General features: G+C 39.4%; 1 protein-coding gene across 1 annotated transcript; it reads left to right on the top strand.

Moving 5' to 3' along the window:
- Nucleotides 1-11,167: 11,167 nt before the first annotated feature.
- LOC139730065 (insulin-induced gene 2 protein-like) lies at nt 11,168-21,617 on the top strand. The gene is made up of 7 exons (XM_071640976.1): nt 11,168-11,341; nt 15,122-15,596; nt 16,590-16,764; nt 17,230-17,354; nt 17,987-18,153; nt 18,935-19,034; nt 19,562-21,617. Exons 2-7 carry the CDS (start codon nt 15,468-15,470, stop codon nt 19,595-19,597), a joined length of 732 nt encoding a protein of 243 aa, XP_071497077.1. The 5' UTR covers nt 11,168-11,341; nt 15,122-15,467; the 3' UTR covers nt 19,598-21,617.
- Nucleotides 21,618-22,976: the final 1,359 nt, after the last annotated feature.

A 22,976-nucleotide genomic window follows, 5' to 3' on the forward strand; every position in this document is an offset into this window, starting at 1 on the left:
GCAGGCTGGGTGAGCATATTATGTATGACGTCACAGTTCATTTGAATCAACTACAAAAGATAGGAAGTGCATACTAGTAAATGATGATGATTTGGGCCCCAACAACAAGCACCAGATGCTTCAAAGGGGTCCCGGCATTAATTTCCATATAACAATGTGCATGTACATTGCTTTTGTTATTGTATGAATGATATGATTTGATTGATTTGATTTATTTTGTGCCGAATAAATTGAATTGAATTGAATTGAATTGAAGATGAAAGTTGTTTTGTTTTTTTAATAAGTATTATGTGGCGCAAAAATTCCTGTGCTACAACTATGACTTCGATTTCGGATCTCTTTTAAATCATCTACAGTAGGCCTATATTTCATTAGGAGTGGATGACCAAATAATTTAATATTTGATATTGTGTAATTTTTGAAGGGTCTCCCGTTGCCGTGACCTTTTTGCGAAATCTCGCGAGATAGATATGATATTATCTTGCCAACCATAGTATATACGATCTTAGATATATGTCTCAACGATGCTAAAAACTTTGATATGATGCGCAATCCCTAAGTACAAATTTAATTGTCTTTGCTGTGCATAGGCGTACCCAGGATTTTTTAGAGGGGGGTGTTCAGTGGCGTACCGTGGGTCAAGACATTGGGTGGGGGCGCACCTCATGGAAGCAACATCAGAATTGCATAACTGTACAATTAAATGCGAGCGAGCGGAGCGATCGAGCTTGAAAATTTTGACATTTTACAGTCCCCAAACTGCCGTTTGTAGCTATATACAGCTGTATAATAATATATATATATATATATATATATATATATATATATATATATATATATATATTTGCTTTGGAAATTAAGGGGGTTGCACCGGGTGCAACTGCTGGCAGTTGCTGGCAGTAACATCAGGAGAATGGCATAACGATTAAATGCGAGTGAGCGAAGCGAGCGAGCTTGAAAATTTTGACGTTTTAAGTCCCCAAACTGCCGTTGGCAGCTATTTTTTTTCGCTTTGGAAATTAAGGGGAGGGGGCGCACCGGGCGCAACTGCTGGTAATTACTGACAGCAACATCAGGAGAATTGCATAACGATTAAATGCGAGCGAGCGAAGCGAGCGAGCTTGAAAATTTTGACGTTTTAAGTCCCCAAACTGCCGTTGGCAGCTATATTTTTTCGCTTTAGAAATTAAGGGGAGGGGGCGCACCGGGTGCAACTGCTGGTAATTACTGACAGCAACATCAGGAGAATTGCATAACGATAAAATGCGAGCGAGCTTGAAAATTTTGACATTTTACAGTCCTCAAACTGCCGTTTGTAGCTATATTTTTTCGCCTTAGAAATTAAGGGGAGGGGGCGCACCGGGCGCAACTGCTGGCAATTACTGACAGCAACATCAGGAGAATTGCATAACGATAAAATGCGAGCGAGCTTGAAAATTTTGACATTTTACAGTCCTCAAACTGCCGTTTGTAGCTATATTTTTTCGCCTTAGAAATTAAGGGGAGGGGGCGCACCGGGCGCAACTGCTGGTGATTACTGACAGCAACATCAGGAGAATTGCATAACGATAAAATGCGAGCGAGCTTGAAAATTTTGACATTTTACAGTCCCCAAACTGCCGTTTGTAGCTATATTTTTTCGCTTTAGAAATTAAGGGGAGGGGGCGCACCGGGCGCAACTGCTGGTAATTACTGACAGCAACATCAGGAGAATTGCATAACGATTAAATGCGAGCGATCGAAGCGAGCGAGCTTGAAAATTTTGACATTTTAAGTCCCCAAACTGCCGTAATATATATATATATATATATATATATATATATATATATATTTGCTTTGGAAATCAAGGGGGTTGCACCGGGTGCAACTGCTGGCAGTTGCTGCCAGTAACATCAGGAGAATGCATGGCATAACGATTAAATGCGAGCGAGCGAAGCGAGCGAGGCTGAAAATTTTGATATTTTAAGTCCCCAAACTACCGTTGGCAGCTATATTTTTTCGCTTTAGAAATTAAGGGGAGTGGGCGCACCGGGCGCAACTGCTGGTAATTACTGACAGCAACATCAGGAGAATTGCATAACGATTAAATGCGAGCGAGCGAAGCGAGCGAGCTTGAAAATTTTGACATTTTACAGTCCCAAAACTGCCGTTTGTAGCTATATTTTTTCGCCTTAGTAATTAAGGGGAGGGGGCGCACCGGGCGCAACTGCTGGCAATTACTGACAGCAACATCAGGAGAATTGCATAACGATTAAATGCGAGCGATCGAAGCGAGCGAGCTTGAAAATTTTGACATTTTACAGTCCTCAAACTGCCGTTTGTAGCTATATTTTTTTCGCTTTAGAAATTAATGGGAGGGGGCGCACCGGGCGCAACTGCTCGCAATTACTGACAGCAACATCAGGAAAATTGCATAACGATTAGATGCGAGCGAGCTTGAAAATTTTGACATTTTACAGTCCCCAAACTGCCGTTTGTAGCTATATTTTTTCGCTTTGGAAATTCGGGGAGGGGGGGGGGGGCGCACCGGGCGCAACTGCTGGCAATTACAGTAACATCAGGAGAATGGCATAACGATTAAAGGCGAGCGAGAGAAGCGAGCGAGACTGAAAATTTTGACATTTTAAGTCCCCAAACTACCGTTGGCAGCTATATTCTTTCGCTGTAGAAATTAAGGGGAGGGGGCGCACCGGGCGCAACTGCTGGTAATTACTGACAGCAACATCAGGAGAATTGCATAACGATTAAATGCAAGCGAGCGAAGCGAGCGAGCTTGAAAATTTTGACATTTTACAGTCCCAAAACTGCCGTTTGTAGCTATATTTTTTCGCTTTGGAAATTCGGGGGGGGGGGGGCGCACCGGGCGCAACTGCTGGCAATTACTGGCAGTAACATCAAGAGAATGGCATATAACGGTAAAATGCGAGCGAGCGAAGCGAGCGAGCTTGAAAATTTCGAAATTTTACCATCCAAAAACTGTCGTTTGTAGCTACATGTATATTTTTTTCGCATTGGAGGGAGGGGGTGCCCGGTGCGCCCCCTGGATCCGCCACTGGTAGTCAAGGGTGTCGGTTTATGTTCATGATTGGGGGAGGTATGACCAGCGAGGGGGCGTCGAAGTAACCAAGCGGGAGAAGGATGTCCAAATTCTGCACTTTATATAGAGCATCCCCTAATTTGTTTGTGTTTGTGAGTGTGTGTGTTTCATATAGATGGAAAAGTTAGGAAATAGCCAAGGCCAAGTCTTATTATTGGCAATGCAAGGCATTTTGATATAGACTAGTATGTAAAGCAACACTGCAAAATCAATGATCAAGCTTTGATAGCAAATGTGTAGAACCTATCAAACATTGCGCAACATTGCAGCGACTCTTTTTGCCATTCCGATATTCTGAGTACACTGCGCACATCCTGCTTGTATTCAAAATGCCAACCAGGAATCACGCTGAATCACAATCTTTTGTCGTCTCCGGGCTTTTTGAACAATCTTATACCTCTTTGATTATATGGTTAAAAGAAATCTATAAAAAAATATCTTGTTTTCTTGATCATCGTTTCATGTCGATTTCAAAAGCAGTTTACTAACCCTTGAATTGCCATTTTCGTAGGTTTTTTTCTTTCTTTTTTCCTTTTTTTAAATCAGCGGATGGGGGGGGGGGGGGCACTTGCCCCCCCCCCATGCCCCCGTAGTTACGCCACTGTTCCTAGACCTAGATATCTAATGAATTTTAGGCGCAATATTTAGTCATCCAACCACAATTTGTAGACTCACATTCAGTTATCTTTCAGTTTTAACTTTCAGTCATTGAAAAAATTCATATCTACTATTACTAAAGATTACCAAGTCCATGTGCTAATACTAATTACATTGAGTAGCAAGTAACTTGCTACTCCCAGAGCTTCCAGAGCTTGCTGCTTCCAGTAGGCTACTATACTGACTGTACTTGGTAGTCAGTGGCGTATCTAGGGAAAACGGCGCCCGTGGCAAGCGCGAAAATTGCGCCCATACACTGTAAAAACATCGGTGTTAGATTTAACACCACGGGTGTTAAATCTAACACCGATCAAACTTCAATAAAGGACCACACCCACAGGTGTTAAAAATGCACTGTGATGGTGTTGAAAAGTGTTCACCTGACACTTCGTGGTGTTAATTTGACACTGTACCTGGTGTTATTTTGACACTGTACTGGTGTTAATTCAAAAATGACACCACATGGTGTTGATTTGATATTTGCTGGTGTTAATATCAATGGTTTAACACCCGTCCAGCTTCAATAAGGGACCACACCAGCTGGTGTTACTTTGGTGTAAATTTATTTTCACATTTTTTCAAAAATCTAGTATTCTAATGTAAAATTCTTGATCGTCTTGTTTAAATTAAAAATCAACAAGAAGTGCAGTTACTAAGAAACTCTTCAAAAAACAGTTTAAAATTTGGAAATGACACCCGTAGGTGTTAATTTAACACCATAAATGAGCACCGAAAATTTAACACCAGCTCGGTGTTCACTATTTAACACCGGACTTTTTGCAGTGTAATTTCTGAAAAAGTGTTCAACCCCAACCCCATCCCAGTAAGGACTTTAAAAAAGTCCTCATGATATGCTTTTTGAAGCACTTAAGAGGGGTCTTTTGAGGTTGATTTAAATGTATAAATAGGCAACCCTAAATTTTGATATATTTTGGCGAGCGAGCGCAGCAAGCGAGCCGAAAATCTTTATATTTCAGCTTTATACATAACATGGAATTCTTGTCATTTTTGGTTATTAAATCTTCGAATTACAATTCTAATCATAGTGACGGCCTTATAGATAACGATTTGTACCAACAGTGTCCAACCCCATCCCGGTAGGGACTTAAAAAAAGTCCACATGATGTGCTTTTTCAAGCACTTATAGAAGGGGTCTTTTGAGGGTGTTTTAAATGTAATAGATATTGAAGAATTTTGGCGAGCGAGTGCAGCGAGAGAGCCGAAAATTTTTGTATTTCAGCTTACAAAACATGGAATTCTTGTCATTTTGGGTTATCAAATCTTCGAATGACAATTCTAATCAAGATATAGTGACGGTCTTATAGATAACGATTTATACCAACAGTGTTCAACCCCAATCCCATCCCGGTATATGGACTTTAAAAAAAGTCCACTTGATATGCTTTTTCGAGCACTTAAAAGGGTTTTTTGAGGGTGATATAAAATCTGATAAATTTTGATAAATTTTGGCGAGCGAGCGCAGCGAGCGAGCCGACAATTTTTGTATTTCACCTTACAAAACATGGAATTCTTGTCAATTTTTGGTTATTAAATCTTACAATTCTAATCAAGATATAGTGACGGCTTCATAGATAACGATTTATGCCAACAAACTAAGGACTTGGAAAAAATACTCTGAATTACTACAAGTGAGTGAGCCGAAATTTTTATATTTCCACGTCATCATTACGTTTTGTTCTTCTTATTTTTTTTTTTTGATAAATTTTGGCGAGCGGGCGCAGCGAGCGAGACGAAAATCTTTATATTTCAGCGTTACAAAACATGGAATTCATGGAATTCATGTTTTGTTTTTATCTTGTTTGATTTGGTTTTCTGTTTGCGCTCAGCTTCGCGCGCGGTGCAGTAACGTAGTGTTAACACGTACTGTACACGAGTTCTTTAGTGCGTATGATATTATGTAACTCCATAATGTATCATCATCCACACAAACATTAAAACAAGGAAGAGAGAGAGAGAGAGAAAATGAACGCAAAAGAAAGGAAAGACGGAATTCAAAACGGAAATAAAAGCAGTAAAGACAGCTTTTGTTTCATTTGTCAACATCTAAGCATTGCTGAAGAGGGGTGTTGAATAGCTCAAACACCTCCCTTTTGCCCAAGGGGGGTGTTTGAACACCTTAAACACCCCCCTTTTGGCAAAGGGGGGTGTTTGAACACCCAAAACACCCCCCCTCGGTACGCCCTTGTTGCTGTGTATATACGAAGGAGGTACCAGGCGAGTATCCAGCCTAGTGCCAGATCCTTCTTGTATAGTACACTAAGTATTTAACCCTTTTCATGCCGATGAGTCAAATCTTCACAAACTTTACATAATTATACGTGTTAGGACATGGACAAGTAATTAATACAATGGTACACAGAGGATTAATCAATCGCCTAGCTCTCTGTACCTGGTTTGTAAAGTAGAGGCCTCATATTTTCTTTCCTCATGTATTTTTTACAGTGAGATCACACACAATGATAGATTGACTTTTATAAATCATGAAAAATAAGTCGAATTAAACAAATGGGTGAAGTTAGACTAAAATTTGACCAATAACAGTAAGAAAGTTAGGATATTTTAATTATGAAGTTCCGCATGCATCCAAATAGCATAGCGATATCAATCGAGGCCAAAATGTATGTATAGCTGCGGTGATGATTTCATCCGTGCACTATTACAAAAAGAACATCATAAAAAATATTGTATATGCATGGTCCGTGTAATAACCACAACGCCTTCCCCTTTTGTACAGTCATCGTTACCAGGGCTGGTGGGGTATTTTGTATAATAGTTTTAAAAAACCAAAGAAGGCGAGTTTGGAATGCAACTTTTACCATTCATGGTTTCAAGTCCCAGGGGGAAATCTGGTAGAAATTAATAATTGTAATATACTTATGTAGGCTTGTGCCAAAATAAGACATGAAACATAAGGCCATGGTATGATCATCATAATTAATTTGCGAGTGCATGATTGCTACCTCCTTTCTTGAAAATATGTGAACTCTTATTATTCCTTGCATTACTTTTTTTTTTTTATAATCAGATCTGATTTTGCTGAGACCTGCATGTATAGAAAGCCATCCGTTTGATCTTCGACTCTTATCGGATTTTATTGAAAGCTGTGGTGAATTTGCAACTTTTATTTTTTTTTTTATTTGATAATACCATAACATACAATAATTATGTCGGTGAAAGAGAAAACCTGTCAAGAGTGAATATCCCCCCCCCCCTTCAAAAAAAAAAGAAAAGAGAGAGGGAGAGAGAGAGAGAGAGAGAGAGATGGAGAGAGAGGGAGAGACCGATACTATAGTACATGTAATCAAAACCATGCGAACCGGAGGCAGTATAATTATTGTCATCATTACTTTTTGTTTTATGTCTGATCATTGTATGAATAAAACTTGCAAAAGTTTCAGCAGTGGTAAAAACTAACTATGATGCACAACAGATCTCTTGTTTCTTGGATGTTGCATGCCATTATAATATAGGCACTGTCGTAAATACTGCCGACAATATTTTGAATGGCACATAGATATGTATAATGAAACAACGAAAAAAGCATTGACCTCTAACCATAGTCCGCTATATACATTAACAAGTGAAAGATGATAATCATACAGGGGGGTGTTTCATAACGCTGTTCGTAAAGTTACGAACGACTTACGAGCGACTGGTGATCAGTTCTGATGTGCTATACTTATCAGAATTTCCATAATTCAGCACAAGAACTGATCACCAGTCACTCGTAAGTCGTTCGTAACATTACGAACAGCTTTATGAAACAACCCCAGAGCTATTTGGATGCATTGAACATAATATTTAGGTGATGAAGTTAAAAGCTCACTTTCTTTTTAACAGTTTTTCCAATTTTTTTACGAAAGGAGAATTTTTATGAAAAAGTGTTATAATCTTACACCAAAATGTACTTAACATATATAATTTTGACATTATGTTTAATACTGCCACCCTACCAAAGGGCTGAAAGTCTGTTAAGATTTTCAGAGTAACTATGTCCAAATTTCGATGCCTTTGTTATTGTATATCATGACTAGTGATATCTTACTTTTACAAAGTTTTTGAATGGGACCTTGTATATATATACATAAACATGACTTTCTAGAATTTCGCCGTTGATTGCACTTTTGGGTATAGTATATACTGTATTCTCATGTTTGTTCATTGCTCTCCTAAACCCTCTTCATTGTGTGATTAATTTTGATATCTCATAACAATCTGGAAAAAAAATAGTCTGGTAAGACCCATTTAAATCTTTGTAAGTGCCATTCATTTTAGTTATCAGATGGGATTTCAAATATTCTCATGTTTTGCCAACACTCTTAAAACATCCGAGTCAGAACTGACCCGGAACTGGGTCCGTTGGGGTCATACACCGTTCCGGGTCAGAAATGACAAGGAATGGGGTCAGATATGACCCATTCAGAGTCATGAATTGGGATCAGGGTGTCCCCATTCGGGGTCTTCATGACCAAATTCCAAGTCATTTTTTACCCGGAACGGGGTGTGACCCCAACGGACCCAGTTCCGGGTCAGCTCTGACTCGGATGTTTTAAGAGTGAATATTGCCGTTGATGATGTTTACAGTACTATTGGTGTTTGTATTTCTTCCATACCCCCATAAGGGGCCGTAATTTATGATAAATAAAATCTATTGCCAGTGCCACATTGCAGTCAGCAGGCTCCATCATAGTGGATACAACCGACCGTGGCTTGACCTCTGTCATGATGTGTGTACTGGATCTACTATCGGCTACCATAAGTAAATCACTCCATGCGGTGTACTCCTGCACTGATATTGTTCATATTGATATTCAAAGCAGTACATGGGTCATACGATGTCGCAAAGCGCAATTTTCTTGTTTTGTTAGCCTTTTCTTTGATTGTTAGATAGAAAGAAAGAAAGGAAGGAAGAAAGAAAGAAAGAAAGAAAGATAGATAGATAGATAGATAAATGGTATCTTATTGAAGTATTCATGTCTCGCAGTCATATACGACTGATTGCACATGGAATTACATCGTAAAAGAAACAACATAAAATACTGACATTATAAAACGAGGTCTTACGACAGTACATTGTGGACCTATAAACTGCATGGGCAATTCGTAAACATTTCTTATCTATGTATCTTTCCTTTTGTTATTTCATGAGAAATGTCAGCTTTGACGCTAATATTAATAATGTTGCTAATTTGTCCAGTTGAATGAAAGGGTATAATTATTATGCGAAGCTGTGGTAAGCACGCAATCACCGCAAGATGGCGCTACCGCAGGAAACTCAACTCACCAGAGCCTTCTGAACCTCGTTAAAAGTACGAGTTGTCCTCATTATGCACAACTATACTTGAACGTATCAATATGTGGTACAGACCTCACACCTGTGAATTAAGAGGACAATCCCAAGCCTCGTCACTTTTTCAAGATGCCAAAACAAATCTGGTTATAATAGGTCTTGAGATCGTGCTGTCTTTTATGCGTTAACTGTATTATAGGCCTATACATGGTTATCAAAAGAAGCGTAGACAATACTCTGCAGCCTTCCCCGCTCATGTACAAACTTCTTGCATTGTTGTCGAGAATCCTACACAACAATTACCTTCAAGGTCCATGAGAATTAAATGTGACCGTGCATCACAAAACCAACAAAAAGTCGCACGCCCTAATTTTACATGGGAAATCAAAAGAGGGCGGGTGAAACGGGTCAACCTTTATCATATTATGGAAAAAGCAACAATCCTTCTACATAATATTCTAAAGTTTGGGATCACAGAACGAATGTGAAATTGTGTTGTTAGTCCTTTTTTTTATAGAAAATTTCTATTTACAATGTATTTTTGGTTAAAACAAACGAAATAAAAAGAAAAAATGGCGGAGGATGCGTGCGCCCCCTTTGATTTCCCAAATTATGTATGTATATATATATATATATAGAGAGAGAGAGAGAGAGAGAGAGAGAGAGAGAGAGAGAGTTTGTTTGCAAAAACCGATAAGTCCATTTTTGCAAATGGAGATATTTGTGATTAAAGGTCAAGAAAATTAAAGAGAATAATAAGAAAATTTTTACTTCTTTTGACCATAATTTCAAAAATGTACCTTTATACGTAGTGACTAATATATCATTTAAAAGGTATTATTTTGTACTTTATGACAGAGACCGAACTTCAAAATCTTAAAAAATGGACTTATCGGTTTTTGCGAACAAACTCTTCATATTTGTGTGTGTATATATATATATATATATATATATATATATACATATATATAATATATATTTATATATACACAATGTATATATATGAGTAAATAGGAGAGAAAGAGAGAGAGAGAGAGAGAGAGGTGGGGGGGGGGGGGAGGGAGAGGGAGAGAGAGCAAAATAATACAATGTACCAGCATTTGATTTTCACAAATGACGCCTTTTCTTGGCCCAGGAGGACACTTCTGTCAGATATTTTGATTGCACAACATAAGACAGTGAAAGATATCAGATTGATTTAGTACGTGGAGATAAATTTGCTGCAGCCCATATATAATGATGTATACTGGCGTGAAATCGTGAAATTCCCGATTTATAGTACAACATGTATATCATTCTAGATTTCTACCATCATCTGGAATTGTCATATTTTATCGTCTTTCCACTGCGTAATAAATGTGATTTAACCACCACATTCAGTGTTAAATTACTTAGCATGCACACCTACATGGACCCTATGGACATAACGCCATTGGTCTTCTGTTTATTCTCACCTCAATCAACAAAACGCATGTGCTTTTGCTGTACAATGAAAACAGTGGCAAAGGTTACACCTGCCCTGTAGTTACGTGGTACGAGGTTAGACCGCCGTCCCTCATTTCAGCGTTGTTGTCTTTAAATTCAGACCATATTAATACATTGCTGACAATATTAGACTTCAATAGCATCATTCTTCATGATATTATCTCTTATGGCTATTGGGATGTTTTATCTATAGTTTGAAAAAGTATACACTACTTTTTTCACTCCTTTTTCCGCAATATGTTATCAAATTAAAGAGCTAAAGTCAACAACAACAAGGGTTTGCTGGTTATAAGACTGGGTCCTATCCTACACACCCACAGAAACAGAAAATGAAATGGGTCACGATTAATGCATTATTCATTACTTCAGTTCTAACGTGAAAAAGGAAAACGGAATCGGCTGGTCAGGCAACGGCTCTGATTGGTTGCTGATCGACACACGCTCGTATAAATTTGCATGATAAAAAGCACATCGCGCGATCGCGCCACATCAACATATCAGCTGATACGGTTCTCGCTGAAAAAAAAACCTCGGACCGGTCGTGACCTCCGCACTGGTTCTTCATGTACAACCACCGCAGTTTCCCCAGCGAGCGCCGCCAGTTGCCGAGGCATCATTTTAGCGTATGAATGACTATGTAGAGGTAGCTACACCGTAGCTAGATGGTCTGCATCTGTTTTCTTTAGCGAGCAACGAGGCGAGCTACTACGACAAGAGGCAATCTTCTTGTGCTTTGTGAGGTGTTTTGTGGACTGCTTCTTTGCCACTCTTTCGCCTGGATATATATTAAGGTGAGATTAACGAAAGAATAGATATGAGTAATGATTTTGCGCTAGAGCGCCAGTAATTTCCGATATTATGGTCTCTAAGAAATCGGGCAAAAATGTTGCAATGTGTTCGTTCTCTCAGCGTGTCAGTTCTGTTGCGGTATTCGGTAAGTGGGTTCCTGGTTAGATCTCGTCATTTTATTGTTGTTGCTGCTCGATGACAACTGGCCTATTTTCCAGTCTTCTTTCTAGTTCTTTTCTACTCAGTACAGAGTACGTGTATGTACTTAACTGGACTGGATACCTAAGTGGTACATCTGTATTGTTGGTCTATTTTTCTACTTCGCCAATTGACATGCTGACATTGCTGTTAACGCTATTAAACGTGCGCTGTGTTCGGGATCGGGTTGTGAAGTCGTCTAGACTTCTACGTAAAAACCTAAAGTTAGATTTTCCTCAGTCAAGTCAGATTGACACGGTACGGCCAGAGGCAGAGTACAAATGTTTGTGTAAATTTACACAGAATTCTGCCCTGTGACATGCTACCAGTATGTGCCATCGACGGACAAACTCATCAACTTCTTGGATCAAGCCTCATCAACGTTCAATGATTGGTGATCATCTGAATCTGACTGATTTTTAATAAAATTAAGGCAACACTGCACTGGTCGAGTCCGTTGGTGTAACCTTTACAAGAAACCTCTAATTCAAATGTGGGCCAAATCAATCATTATTTTATTCAACACATAGATTAGATAAGACTCACAGGCACAGCACAGACACAGACAGAATGCCAGACATTTCATTCTTAAAGGACAAGTCCACCTTCATATACATAAGGATTGAGAGAATGCAGCAATATTAGTAGAACACATCAGTGAAAGTTTGAGGAAAATCGGACAATCCGTTCAAAAGTTACGAATGTTTTAAGTATCTGCGCAGTTACTGCTGGAAGAGAAGACTACTACAGTGTATGATGTCACATGCGTACAACTATATTAGGAAAATAAAAAGAGAATTTCACAAAACTTTACTTTTTGAATAAAGTACACATTTCTTCGACTTGCTACTGACGTATGTTAAGGGTAATATTATTCCCCCTGCCTTCTGAAAGAGAGAAGTCGAGTGTTCTTTTGTTATGCGAGAAAAATGGAAATATGTTGAATTTTCTTTATTCTTTCTTTATATCGTTGTACTCATGTGACATCACAAGCTATAGTAGTCTTTTCATCCAGCCGTGACTGAGTAGAAACTTCAAAAATTCATAACTTTTTAACGGATTGTCCGATTTTGCTCAAACTCTCACTGATGTGTTCTGCTAATATTGCTGCATTCACTCAACCCACATGTCTATGAAGGTGAACTTGTCCTTTAAGGGTTACTATAAAAAGTGGGGGCATAGACCTCCCTTAATGTCAGCCTACACACCAAGTATAAAGTTAGCAATTACAGTTAGCAATTACAGTTAGCAATTGATGTTTGTGTGAACCTCCTGAGCCTGAGGGTCCTGTATTAAAGATGCAGTTTTGTAGATCTTCTTTTTCATTCATCTGAGTACAGACCACCGTTGACCGAAAGATCGGTCTGTATCTGTCCGTCGGGGAATGTTCCGCAGAGACTACGTCTAGCTTCACGGATCCCCTCCGTATACAGACCGAAGTCAATGATTGCGGCTCCTGTGTGGAGCAGTCGCGCACAGATCAAACGTTACGATAAACCAAATTTCAGACAGCTTTTTTACATTCAAACAAGTTTGACATGACATGACACATTATGCAGCAATATTTGGGATAAATTTCTCACATTGTGCAATCGAAATACTCACATAAACTTGGTTATAACACAGAAATTTTATCGATATCGCAACATCGCCGTTCGCGAGCAGTAAGTTGCCATTTTGAATCTGTAAGCCAATCACATGCGAGGTACGTGTTTAAGTAAAACAGACACGTAGAAACTACCTCGCATGTGATTGGCTAAGAGATTCATAGTGTATGTTTCTGCAGTTTGAATGTGACGACGCGACAGGCTGTGTTTTACTTTGAAAATTCTACTAAAATGTTGGATTATTCATTAATCTGGTGAGTGTAATGTATTCTTAAAACGCTAATTTCACCATAAAAGCTTAAATTTGCCGACCTAGGGCCGTGAATTAGACGCAATCGAGAAGGGTGAGGTACCTCACCCAATTTTCCATAGAGACAGTGGTTAAGAACATCCACACAGCAATGGGTACTGATACCTTCCGTCTGTCTACGGAGGACAGCGTTAATGGCAAAAATATAAAAGAGTCCTCCGGACAGACGGATCTTTCTGTCTAAGACCACCGTGGCATACAACTGTGTCTGTAGGCATATTATCGTAAATTTTACTAATTGTGGCTGTGCCTTAACAGGTGCCCAAATGAAAATGTTGCTACTGTTAGAGAAAGTTCAGCAAGGGTATCTTTGAATAATAGACTTGTGAACACTAGATGCTCAACTGCTATGTCTGGTAAGAGACATACCAGTTGTTGCAACTTTGACCATAGAAAGAATTCTGTTGTCACCATGGTCACATTTGTAATTGTATGTACACTGTATGAAAATGTGGATTTTGTCGCAAAATTCATCCTGCATCTTCTGGTTCTGGAGCAGCTGTACGTAGTAAAAAAAAAAAAAAAAAAAAAAAAAAAAAAGAACCTTCACTCATTGTCTCCTGTATGCAAGCATCTCCAAACCCAGGACTTTTCAGTCTTTCCCAATACTCAAGAGGTGGTGAAGATGTGGAAATTGGTTTGTGGCTCTTTGCTCTGCTTAACTTTGTCTAACAGGTCTCCATTCTCACTTGTACCAATGTAACTTGTTCATAAACATGTAATTAATGTTAAGCATCACAATTATGGTACTATCAAGGAGGTGCCACCTTGCCTAGTACCTCCTTGGTACTATGCAACAATCACAAGGTTTATAGAGGGGAGAACGCAACACAGGAGCCCACCTTCATGAGCCACTGCTCTTGTCTTGGAGGGCGACCCCAACAGACAAACAAAGCAGTTGACTGTTAACAATGGAAGCTCTGAAAGCAATTGATTGGTATGCTGCATTGACCAATCAGAATAATGTACAACTGTGGGTGTGACCTTGCTCTCATAAATGATTAATTCCAAAGCTGTACATGTTACAAGGCCTTGATGGATCCAGGGCCCACCTGACATAATGAGATGCACGTACATTACATGTATTGCCAAAAAGAGAAAGAAAAACACAAAAACAAAAACATCAGTAGAGGTTGCACAGTACATGTTTGTTGTTTGTACTTGCTACATTTTATATTTTATATCTCATATGATATATCTATCTTTTGAAGAGTACATAGTTACGCGAAACTCATGGCGTTAAATGTGCCACTCGCATGATCAATTCTTTTCCCTTTTGTCTTTCATAACATCTGCATGTGTATGCAACATTGGAGCAAAAAGAGGGCTGCAGTGCATGTGTGCTGCTGTACATTCAAGATAAATTATGTCTATAACTTGAAAGGAAGGAAGTTGAAAAACCTTCATGATAGCGTGTGGGAGTGTGCTGCACTCTGATAAATATATATCCTTTTCACTCTGAGTATTTGCTTGATAGTGATCTTGCACCAAAAATGTAGTTGTTAGGCATTTATACAGGCCTGAATTTCCCTTTCTGCATGTAATGTGTGTATATGATGGTGACCCTCTAATGTAACCTGCCAGTGTGACGGAAGCACCTTGAAGACCCCAGATCATTATTTACATTGATGACGTTCCCACATGTTTTCGTCTCTCCTCTCTTTCAGATTCATTCTGCAATCGGAAGTCTACTGAACTGTAGCTTCCTATCCTGTGAAAATTCACCAGTCAGTCGACATTGAGTGACCTCAAAGGAAGGAGTTTCTTCAAGGCAGTTTCCTCTCACTCTACCTTATGACCTCTGAACCTCCAGGGAGGAACTGTCTGCCCCATCTGGCAAAAATGTGCTGAGATATCAGGAAAACAGGCAAACTTTGAAGTGATCTTACCGAGAGAGGAAGACACAGAGGCAACATTTTCATTTCATCATCCTTCTTTGGGTGCAAGCTCCAAGGCATTGAAGACAAGACAACTGAATGAGAGACACATTAAAAAGCTTGGGTGTTTTCGACAATGCGATCAACCATGGCTTCACACTCACAAGTTTCCAGCGCAGATCAGAGTCAGCATGCCAAGGAAAGCAAAGGTGTCACCTCATTCAGCCACACGATGGCAGTCTTACTGGACAGACAAAAGGTCAAGGTTAGTCACCAGCCTTTAGCACTCTCCATTTCTTTTCAAGTTAGAAGTTCTTTATTTTATACTTTCGTAAAGTTGTAGCATGCAATAAAGGGTATAATAAAAAACGAAAGCACATTGACAACTGTACAACCCTATACAGAGAACAATCAAAGCAAAGGCAAAGAGTGGTGATAAAAGTGTAATGTCTGATCAGGAAGGCTAATTGTTTTGGATGTATAAATTCATCTGGGCCTGGATAACAGTAATTCATTCTTTTTCTGTCAGTTTGTAGGTATGATTTACAGAATGGTAGGCCTGTGTTTTATAATCCTTAATTTGAAGAATGCAGGTTTTAGAGACATGTGCGATGATATTACATGTGCCTGCTTATCAGAGCAAAGAAAATACACATGTAAGTGCATGAATGGTATTAGCCAAAGACCAAAGCCCTTTCCTCACTTTGTTTAGTAGCCCCTTACTGTCCTTATCCCTGTATCATCCTTAATCCTGGAGTATCCTCAGCACCTTTGCCAATATTTTTTTTTCTCAAAACTGTTGCCACTGAGAAAAGGTCTGCAATGGCATGACATTTTATTTTTCATTTGCAGTTGATTCTCAGAAACCTATTTTGTGAAACCTGAACTAATTCGACATCCCACTTTGCCATTACATTTAGCAGTTGCACCGCATCACATGCAAATATTGCATTTATATGCAGACATGTACTGAAAAACAACCAGTATATTGTTTTACTGTTAGGTGTTTGTGTTCTCATGCTCATAGTAGACATCAGAATGGATGTGTTTTGTTCAATCTCTTTCATTGTATTTGTGAATCATGCTTTAGTGTACATGTACAAATTTCTAGTGTTCCTGCCATTGTATCAGTATACTACAGTAATAATGCTCCTTCTGTATGCCAATACCTGTATGCTGCTCTGTTTGTAGACAACATGAGAATGAAATGTCTTTAAACAGTCAAATTAATTCTATGTGAACCTCTTTGCTCTTCCAGTTGTGTCGGAGTCTTTGCAGAAGAGGCGTCGTGCTGTTTATCATCGGCATCGTCATGGCGCTGGTGCTCAACCTCCTCCAAGTCCAAAACAACGTGACCCTGTTTCCACCTGAAACACTGAACAGCATTTCATCATCAGCGTGGTGGGTTGCACCATTCTGTGGGTCGGCAGCAGGTTAGTCTGGTCAAGGATTACCGTCACTGGATTTTTTTTTTCTTCCCCTGTATAGATGCACAATGCACTTGTATTTACACACATGCAAATTATCGTTCTTGTCAGTGAAGGTGTTTACTTCTCAGAAAGATATCTCAAACATTGAAACAGTCGTACCTATCGCCCAAGTTTCTGAATGAAGCAATCCTTACGAGAAGTGAAAGATAAGATTGGAATTATATAAAACACAAACAGGTGGACATCTTGCCTTTAAATGTATAATATCAGAATCAGATAACCAATGACAGTTATTTCATGGTACTTAGCAGTACATGTTTTGTTTCTGAATTAGTTTACAATTGTGCAAAGTACATGAATGTATTTTATATGACAAGAGCAATTCTCAGCCTATGTTGCTTGTCTGACCAGAATACCTTCGTCATGACCTTATGTACCACAAATTGTGTTTCCATCTTCATTTTGCAGTTCTGGTTGGCCTCCTGTACCCATGTATAGATAATAAACTTGGAGAGACTCCCTACTACAAGAGGGAATGGTCACACGTCATGAGGTGTCTTGCCGTCTTTGTCGGAATCAACCATGCATGTGCTGTATCCTTTCTTGTCAATGCAGGCTTCGTATTTTCGATTATTGTGATGGACCTGAACTATAATGTGTACTCTCCATTTCCCCACCTCATTATTTTCTCTTTTCTGTCTTTGGGAGGAGGAGAACTGAGACATTTATGAGTGAAATCATGTATCTTATCCCATTGAAGAGAAGGCCTAAGTGACGGGGCAGATGTCTTTGGGAAATATGGGCTACTAAGACAGCAAAATCAGCTTGTCCTGAAGGGTTTACAGTATTGCTTTTCAATTCATCATTTTATCCTCTCTAAAATAATCAATGATACATCAAGAGATGCATTCATAAGTGATAGGCTAAGGAAAGACTGAGATTAGTCCATGATTATATGATGTTATAGTTTACTGTATGAATTTGTTTGTATTTGCATTGCAAAGAGTATTCAAAGTATGTCACTTATTTCCCATTTCATTGTCAGATTTGTCGTTCTGCACACACTATTTTTCAGATTCTCCTGAAATTCTGGAGCAGATACAATGTAGATAATGTACAGCAATCTGTCATCCTAATTCTGGCTGGAATCGTATTGAAGTATTAAAGTTTAAGTGGCAATTTGTCCTTTGTATTCCTTGACTGGTGTGCTTTCTCGCATATGCAGAAAATTGAGTTTGCAAACAACCTTCAGTTTTCGCTGACCCTGGCAGCAATGTCCCTTGGCCTGTGGTGGCTCTTTGACCGGTCAAGGAGTGGATTCGGACTTGCCCTCACCATTGCATTTTTAGCCACCATCGTCACTCAACTACTTGTCTACAAGGGTGTTTACAGGTACGCAAAGTTAAGTGCATGTAGAACAGAGATGTCTCATTATAAAATGGATACCCCCTTACCCCCAGTGGGGACTGTCTATAAATACCATTGGCACCATGTGCAAAGAGCAGAGATGCCAACTGTTACTTGTGTGCAATGTCATGTACTTTTGCCAAAAATCCTATAGGTTTCACGGGAAATTTTGCTTTTCCAAAATTGTTATCACTATGGATGTCTATTGCAGGAAACGTAAAGATGCTATATTTTCACAAAAATGTAGTGCAAAAATATATACACCTTTTCATCCCTCAGAATACTGCAGCACTTTGGCATTTACGAGGTTGGCATCCTTGTTCATATCAGGGGGCAATGGTATTAGATGAGTAAATATTCTCCATTGATGAATGTCACCTGTGTGTATTTGGAAAGGTGCATGAATAAAAATTGAGACATAATTTTTGCTGTTTGAAAGTGGTCAAAGATGGTTAGTAGTTTTATGTCTTTAAAGCAAAGATGCTTTTCTGTGTACTCTGTACCACATCGTGCTGCCATGTGCTGTTATGGGAATCAAACATGATTTATTATCTGCAGTCAGATGATAGTGATCGAACAATGCAAAGAATATGATTTATAGATTGCAGTTTAATGATAGTGAAACAGTGCTGAGAACATGATTTATAGAGTGTAGTTTAGATGATAGTGATAGAACGATTCTAAGAACTGTACAAAATAGTCACTCAAGTATACATGATGTGCACTTTGAAACGACTCTTCATATCTTCTCCTTTCTCTTCGACAGATACACTGAGCCTGACTTTTTGTACGTCCGATCGTGGCTTCCATGCGTGTTCTTCTCGGGTGGCGTTACGATCGGCAACATAGGAAGACAGCTTGCCCTGGTAAGTTACTCAAGATTTAGGCAGGACTTGTATTGCTTGACAATCCCATTAACCAACTTGATTCCCTTTTGATCTTTATTCCATACATGTCAACCCCATAGCTCTACAAATATGAACACAGGGGAGTGAAATATTTGCAAAGATGGGACTGTTTCAGCAATCACCCTTACTTCACTGCATCGAGACTGTCATGATATTTTGAAATCAGGGTTTGATTGAGTTTCTTCCCTGAGAAGTAGATGGTAGATTTGTTATTCATAGCAAAATTCTGTCTATAGATGAGATAATCGTCCTTTTTAGTTTAAATGTATGTGTTAAATGCATATATGATTGTCTATGAGAGATGACAAATTGCTGTTTAATCGCTGAACGAGAAAAAGGTAATCTTTTGCAGTAGGATCAGTGTTAGTGTATTTATTATTCTGATGAAAGAATTTATTACTCAGCCAATCTGAATATTGATTGTGATGATGACATTTGTGCTTGGAGGATGACTCGCATTATCTTGTTCTTTTATGTCTCGTCAGGTTGACCGCAATTTCGACAAAGAGCACATGATATGAACTTGACAGTGGAGTTGCATCAAGAGAGCGTACTGCTGGAGACATTGACTGCTTCAAGTGAGATGAAGCCCTTTTTGGCTCATTCCTTGTTGAAAGCATCAAATTGACTTTCAGAAAGACTCGTGTGAACGATAACAAGAGGCTAAAGTTTGGGTCGAGAGATGGAGAGAATGAGCGAGAATGACCCCGACGCCATCCACTGCCGCAAACTGCAACAGTGATTGTGAGCTGCTTCTTTAATTGTCACTTTTTTTTTTGGAAGACATGGAATCAACTCCAACAAACTGTATGTCTTGGTTGCCAGAAGTGCTACATTTAAGAATAGCTCCATTCTTATTGCGCAGGCATCAAACTTAAGAGGATTGTTGCAATATTTTCTCAGGCTGGCATGTTGCTTGCATAGCCTATCCCCCCTGCCTTCATGTAGGGGGATTCTGCAGTGACCGCCTAATCCCAAGCGTTGTCTATGCGATGGACCTTTTCATTATAAAAAAGAAAGACATCATGATCTGCAAGCTTGGACCGACTGATAGGCAGTGTATTTCATGTGCTGAATTCCACACGCAGAGCTGCTTAAAGTGATTCTTCCTGCGGACTGTGGCGTGACAAAGGGAAGGTTCTCCACTGTACTGCTGACATTGTATGCTGTTTTGTACTTAATTGGAATGGGGATCCAAAACAGCCCTTCAGTATAGCCAAGGCAAGGGTAAGTGTCAAGGACAATTTGTTGAGTCAGCAGCCCAGACAGTGTGATATTTATGATCTTCCAGTGCCCCCCTCGGTGACATTTGTTCAGAGACTCTAGCCAGCTGCGCAGAGATGAAAGAATGTGACTCATCTACAAGTTGCCTGACAGGTCCTGCGTGCAGTAACACGTGTCTGCAGCTTGTGATGTCAAGATTCATAACCCTCACAGTACATTTATGTACAATATGTACAAGCGTACATGATCAAGCATTTACATGTAGCTAGCAATTTGAGATGACTACAGTCAGTAGAATGGCCTGTGGGGCATTACAATGTGTTTGGCATGCCATTACCACACTGTAAGGATATTGATGGATTTAGAAAGCATTTAGTGTATGTAAGTCACCCATGGAAAAGTGTTTTGTTTTTGTTTGTTTGTTTTATTTAATCCCACTGCTTAGTACAGTAATCTTCCTTGGTATTAGGGATTACCCTGTATGTAGGCTTTTAAATCAGATAAAGCTCCTGCTTGAGTTGACAGACCTGGCAATTCCAGGTTAATTGCTGTTTTGTGTACCAATTATGTGTACTATAAATAGCAGAATACGTGCTCTGTTCCACGACTATAATGCATACCTTTCCTGTTTTACCATACCCTACTGAACCGTGGAGGGAATTCTTTTCAGCATCTCTTCTGTAGCAAACAGAGAAAATGTGTCGGCCCAGAATATGTAAGAGAGTGACCTCCGGGAATTTTAGGGATTATCCTTTGTGTTTACCTCTTAAAAGTAGAGTGCATTGAATTCCTGCTCTTGTTGACAAACATATTAAAGACTTGGCATTTCATGCTAAATTGTTGTTTGGTACCGTTTATCTGCAGCTGTAAGTAGCCAACAGAAAGTGCACCCTGTTCCAGGACTAATCTGTACCTTCTCCAGGGTGACCTTACCGTACAGAATCTGGAGGGAAATTCCCATACATTTTCCTTTCAGTGCCCTTAGCCAGCAGAAAATTAGAATGAAGTGTATCAGTGTTTTATAAGAGCATCCCATAATATCAATGATTAAAAAGACAAAATCATTATTGTGCCATGGGGGGATTGTAGACCCAGTTTGTGGTTTGAGGATGGACAGTTTCTCATTAGAACTGAATGGGCAAACAGTTTGAGCACACACAATTCTAATAGAACAGGTTTCAAATGTGAAGGAAAAATATGGAACACTGACTAAAAATTAAAGTGAGGTCACAGAAGTTCTGTGTTTCAGAAGATTTGATTTGCTGTCAGATAGATGCATGTATTGTATGAGATCACTTGCTTTTCTTGATGATAGGTATTTGTACAGCTGTACATGAGCACAGTTTCATATTTTCAAAACATTTGTGTGCCTGAGTGTTTTGTTATCCTTCTGAATTCCAGCATACAGCTAATACCTTTTGCACGCTTAGCAAATTTTACCCAGTTGCACCCAGGTGAATCAAGGAGAGTCTTGCAGGTGAAAAACTGGGTAAAATGTCGGCTGACTTTTCAGAAATTCTACCCTTGAACCATCAGTGGTAAACTCCCAAGTGTCCCTGGGAACTCCCAGGTGATGCTTTGGTGTGAAAGGCATCATGGGTAAACTTTCAGATAAAAAGGGGGAAGGTCAGCATACCAACAACGCTTTTGAGCGCGTGCACCATAACATCTACTTCTACTGCAGAAGAGTGGGTGAGAGTGAAATTCTAGTGGGAGCTCATTAGCTTGTTTGAAAGGAATTTGTTTACGGCTGTTCCTCATGTGATTGAATCTTCCGAGTGCTCCCTCAAATTACTAGTCTGAAAGGGGTTCAAGTCAGCAAAGTTGAACATGTTTTTATTCCTTTTTTTTTCAAAAGTGAGTTGACTCACCACAGTGTAAGTGTCTTATATACCCAATCTCAGAAATAGTAATGTATAGCAGAACTATGGCAAAGGTTGATTTGTGTCCATGTGCACAAGTTTGAGGAGGGATGATTTGTGTGTGGACCCCGTGCTCACGTGCTGGACTTTGGAATGGTGCGCTCTGTAGCAGATACTGAGTATTTACTTCCAGCGTAACCATCTCCCATCCGGACAGATAACTAAACCATGTGACAGCATGTTATCAGGTTTTTCTTTTTCTCCCTCTACATCCCCCCCCCCCCCCTTGTGTGCCTATCTCTGTTGCTGTAGTGTGATACACATCAATTAGCAAGGTCACCTCCCACTAAATGTCCTCAGTTGTATACATTGTATCATGCAGTCATCCTCTTTTGTACTCTTGGACATGCTACACTTAGCTCTCTTGGAGAATGTAAACACTAATGCAAGAATCTGATCGTACGAGCTTTGTTTGCGCTTTGCGCTTGGAATCCTCTCGACAGTTGGACTATTTTTACAAATGTATTCATTTACCTTTTTTTTGGGGGGGGGGGGTGTGATTTAGGGATATGGCGATTCAAAGGTGAGCTACAAATTGGTATCATGCAATGGTTAATTGTATCCATATCGATTTGGCAACTGCAATAGTTGTCTATGCTGCAATATATCCAATTGTGTAGTGATACAAAGTGTGTTACCAACTGTCTTCAAGCCCTCCAGCTGTCACAATGGTGTGTACAAGAAAACTGGTGTGAAATTGGAACATTACGCCAAGTTTAAATAGTGTAGCACTGTCAGCGAATATCTGTGGTGA

The sequence above is a fragment of the Diadema antillarum genome, unplaced genomic scaffold (assembly GCF_040938485.1).
Source record: "Diadema antillarum isolate AM-2024a unplaced genomic scaffold, OU_Dant_1.0 seq00000288_RagTag, whole genome shotgun sequence".
Taxonomy (NCBI): Eukaryota; Metazoa; Echinodermata; class Echinoidea; order Diadematoida; family Diadematidae; genus Diadema; species Diadema antillarum.

What these genes read in the sequence shown, in the direction of transcription:
- LOC139730065 (XM_071640976.1), top strand. Translation starts at nt 15,468, where the DNA reads ATGCGATCAACCATGGCTTCACACTCACAAGTTTCCAGCGCAGATCAG. An exon ending in ATTCTGTGGGTCGGCAGCAG is followed by an intron (nt 16,765 to 17,229) that starts GTTAGTCTGGTC and finishes TTCATTTTGCAG; the next exon opens with TTCTGGTTGGCCTCCTGTAC. An exon ending in GTCTACAAGGGTGTTTACAG is followed by an intron (nt 18,154 to 18,934) that starts GTACGCAAAGTT and finishes TCTCTTCGACAG; the next exon opens with ATACACTGAGCCTGACTTTT.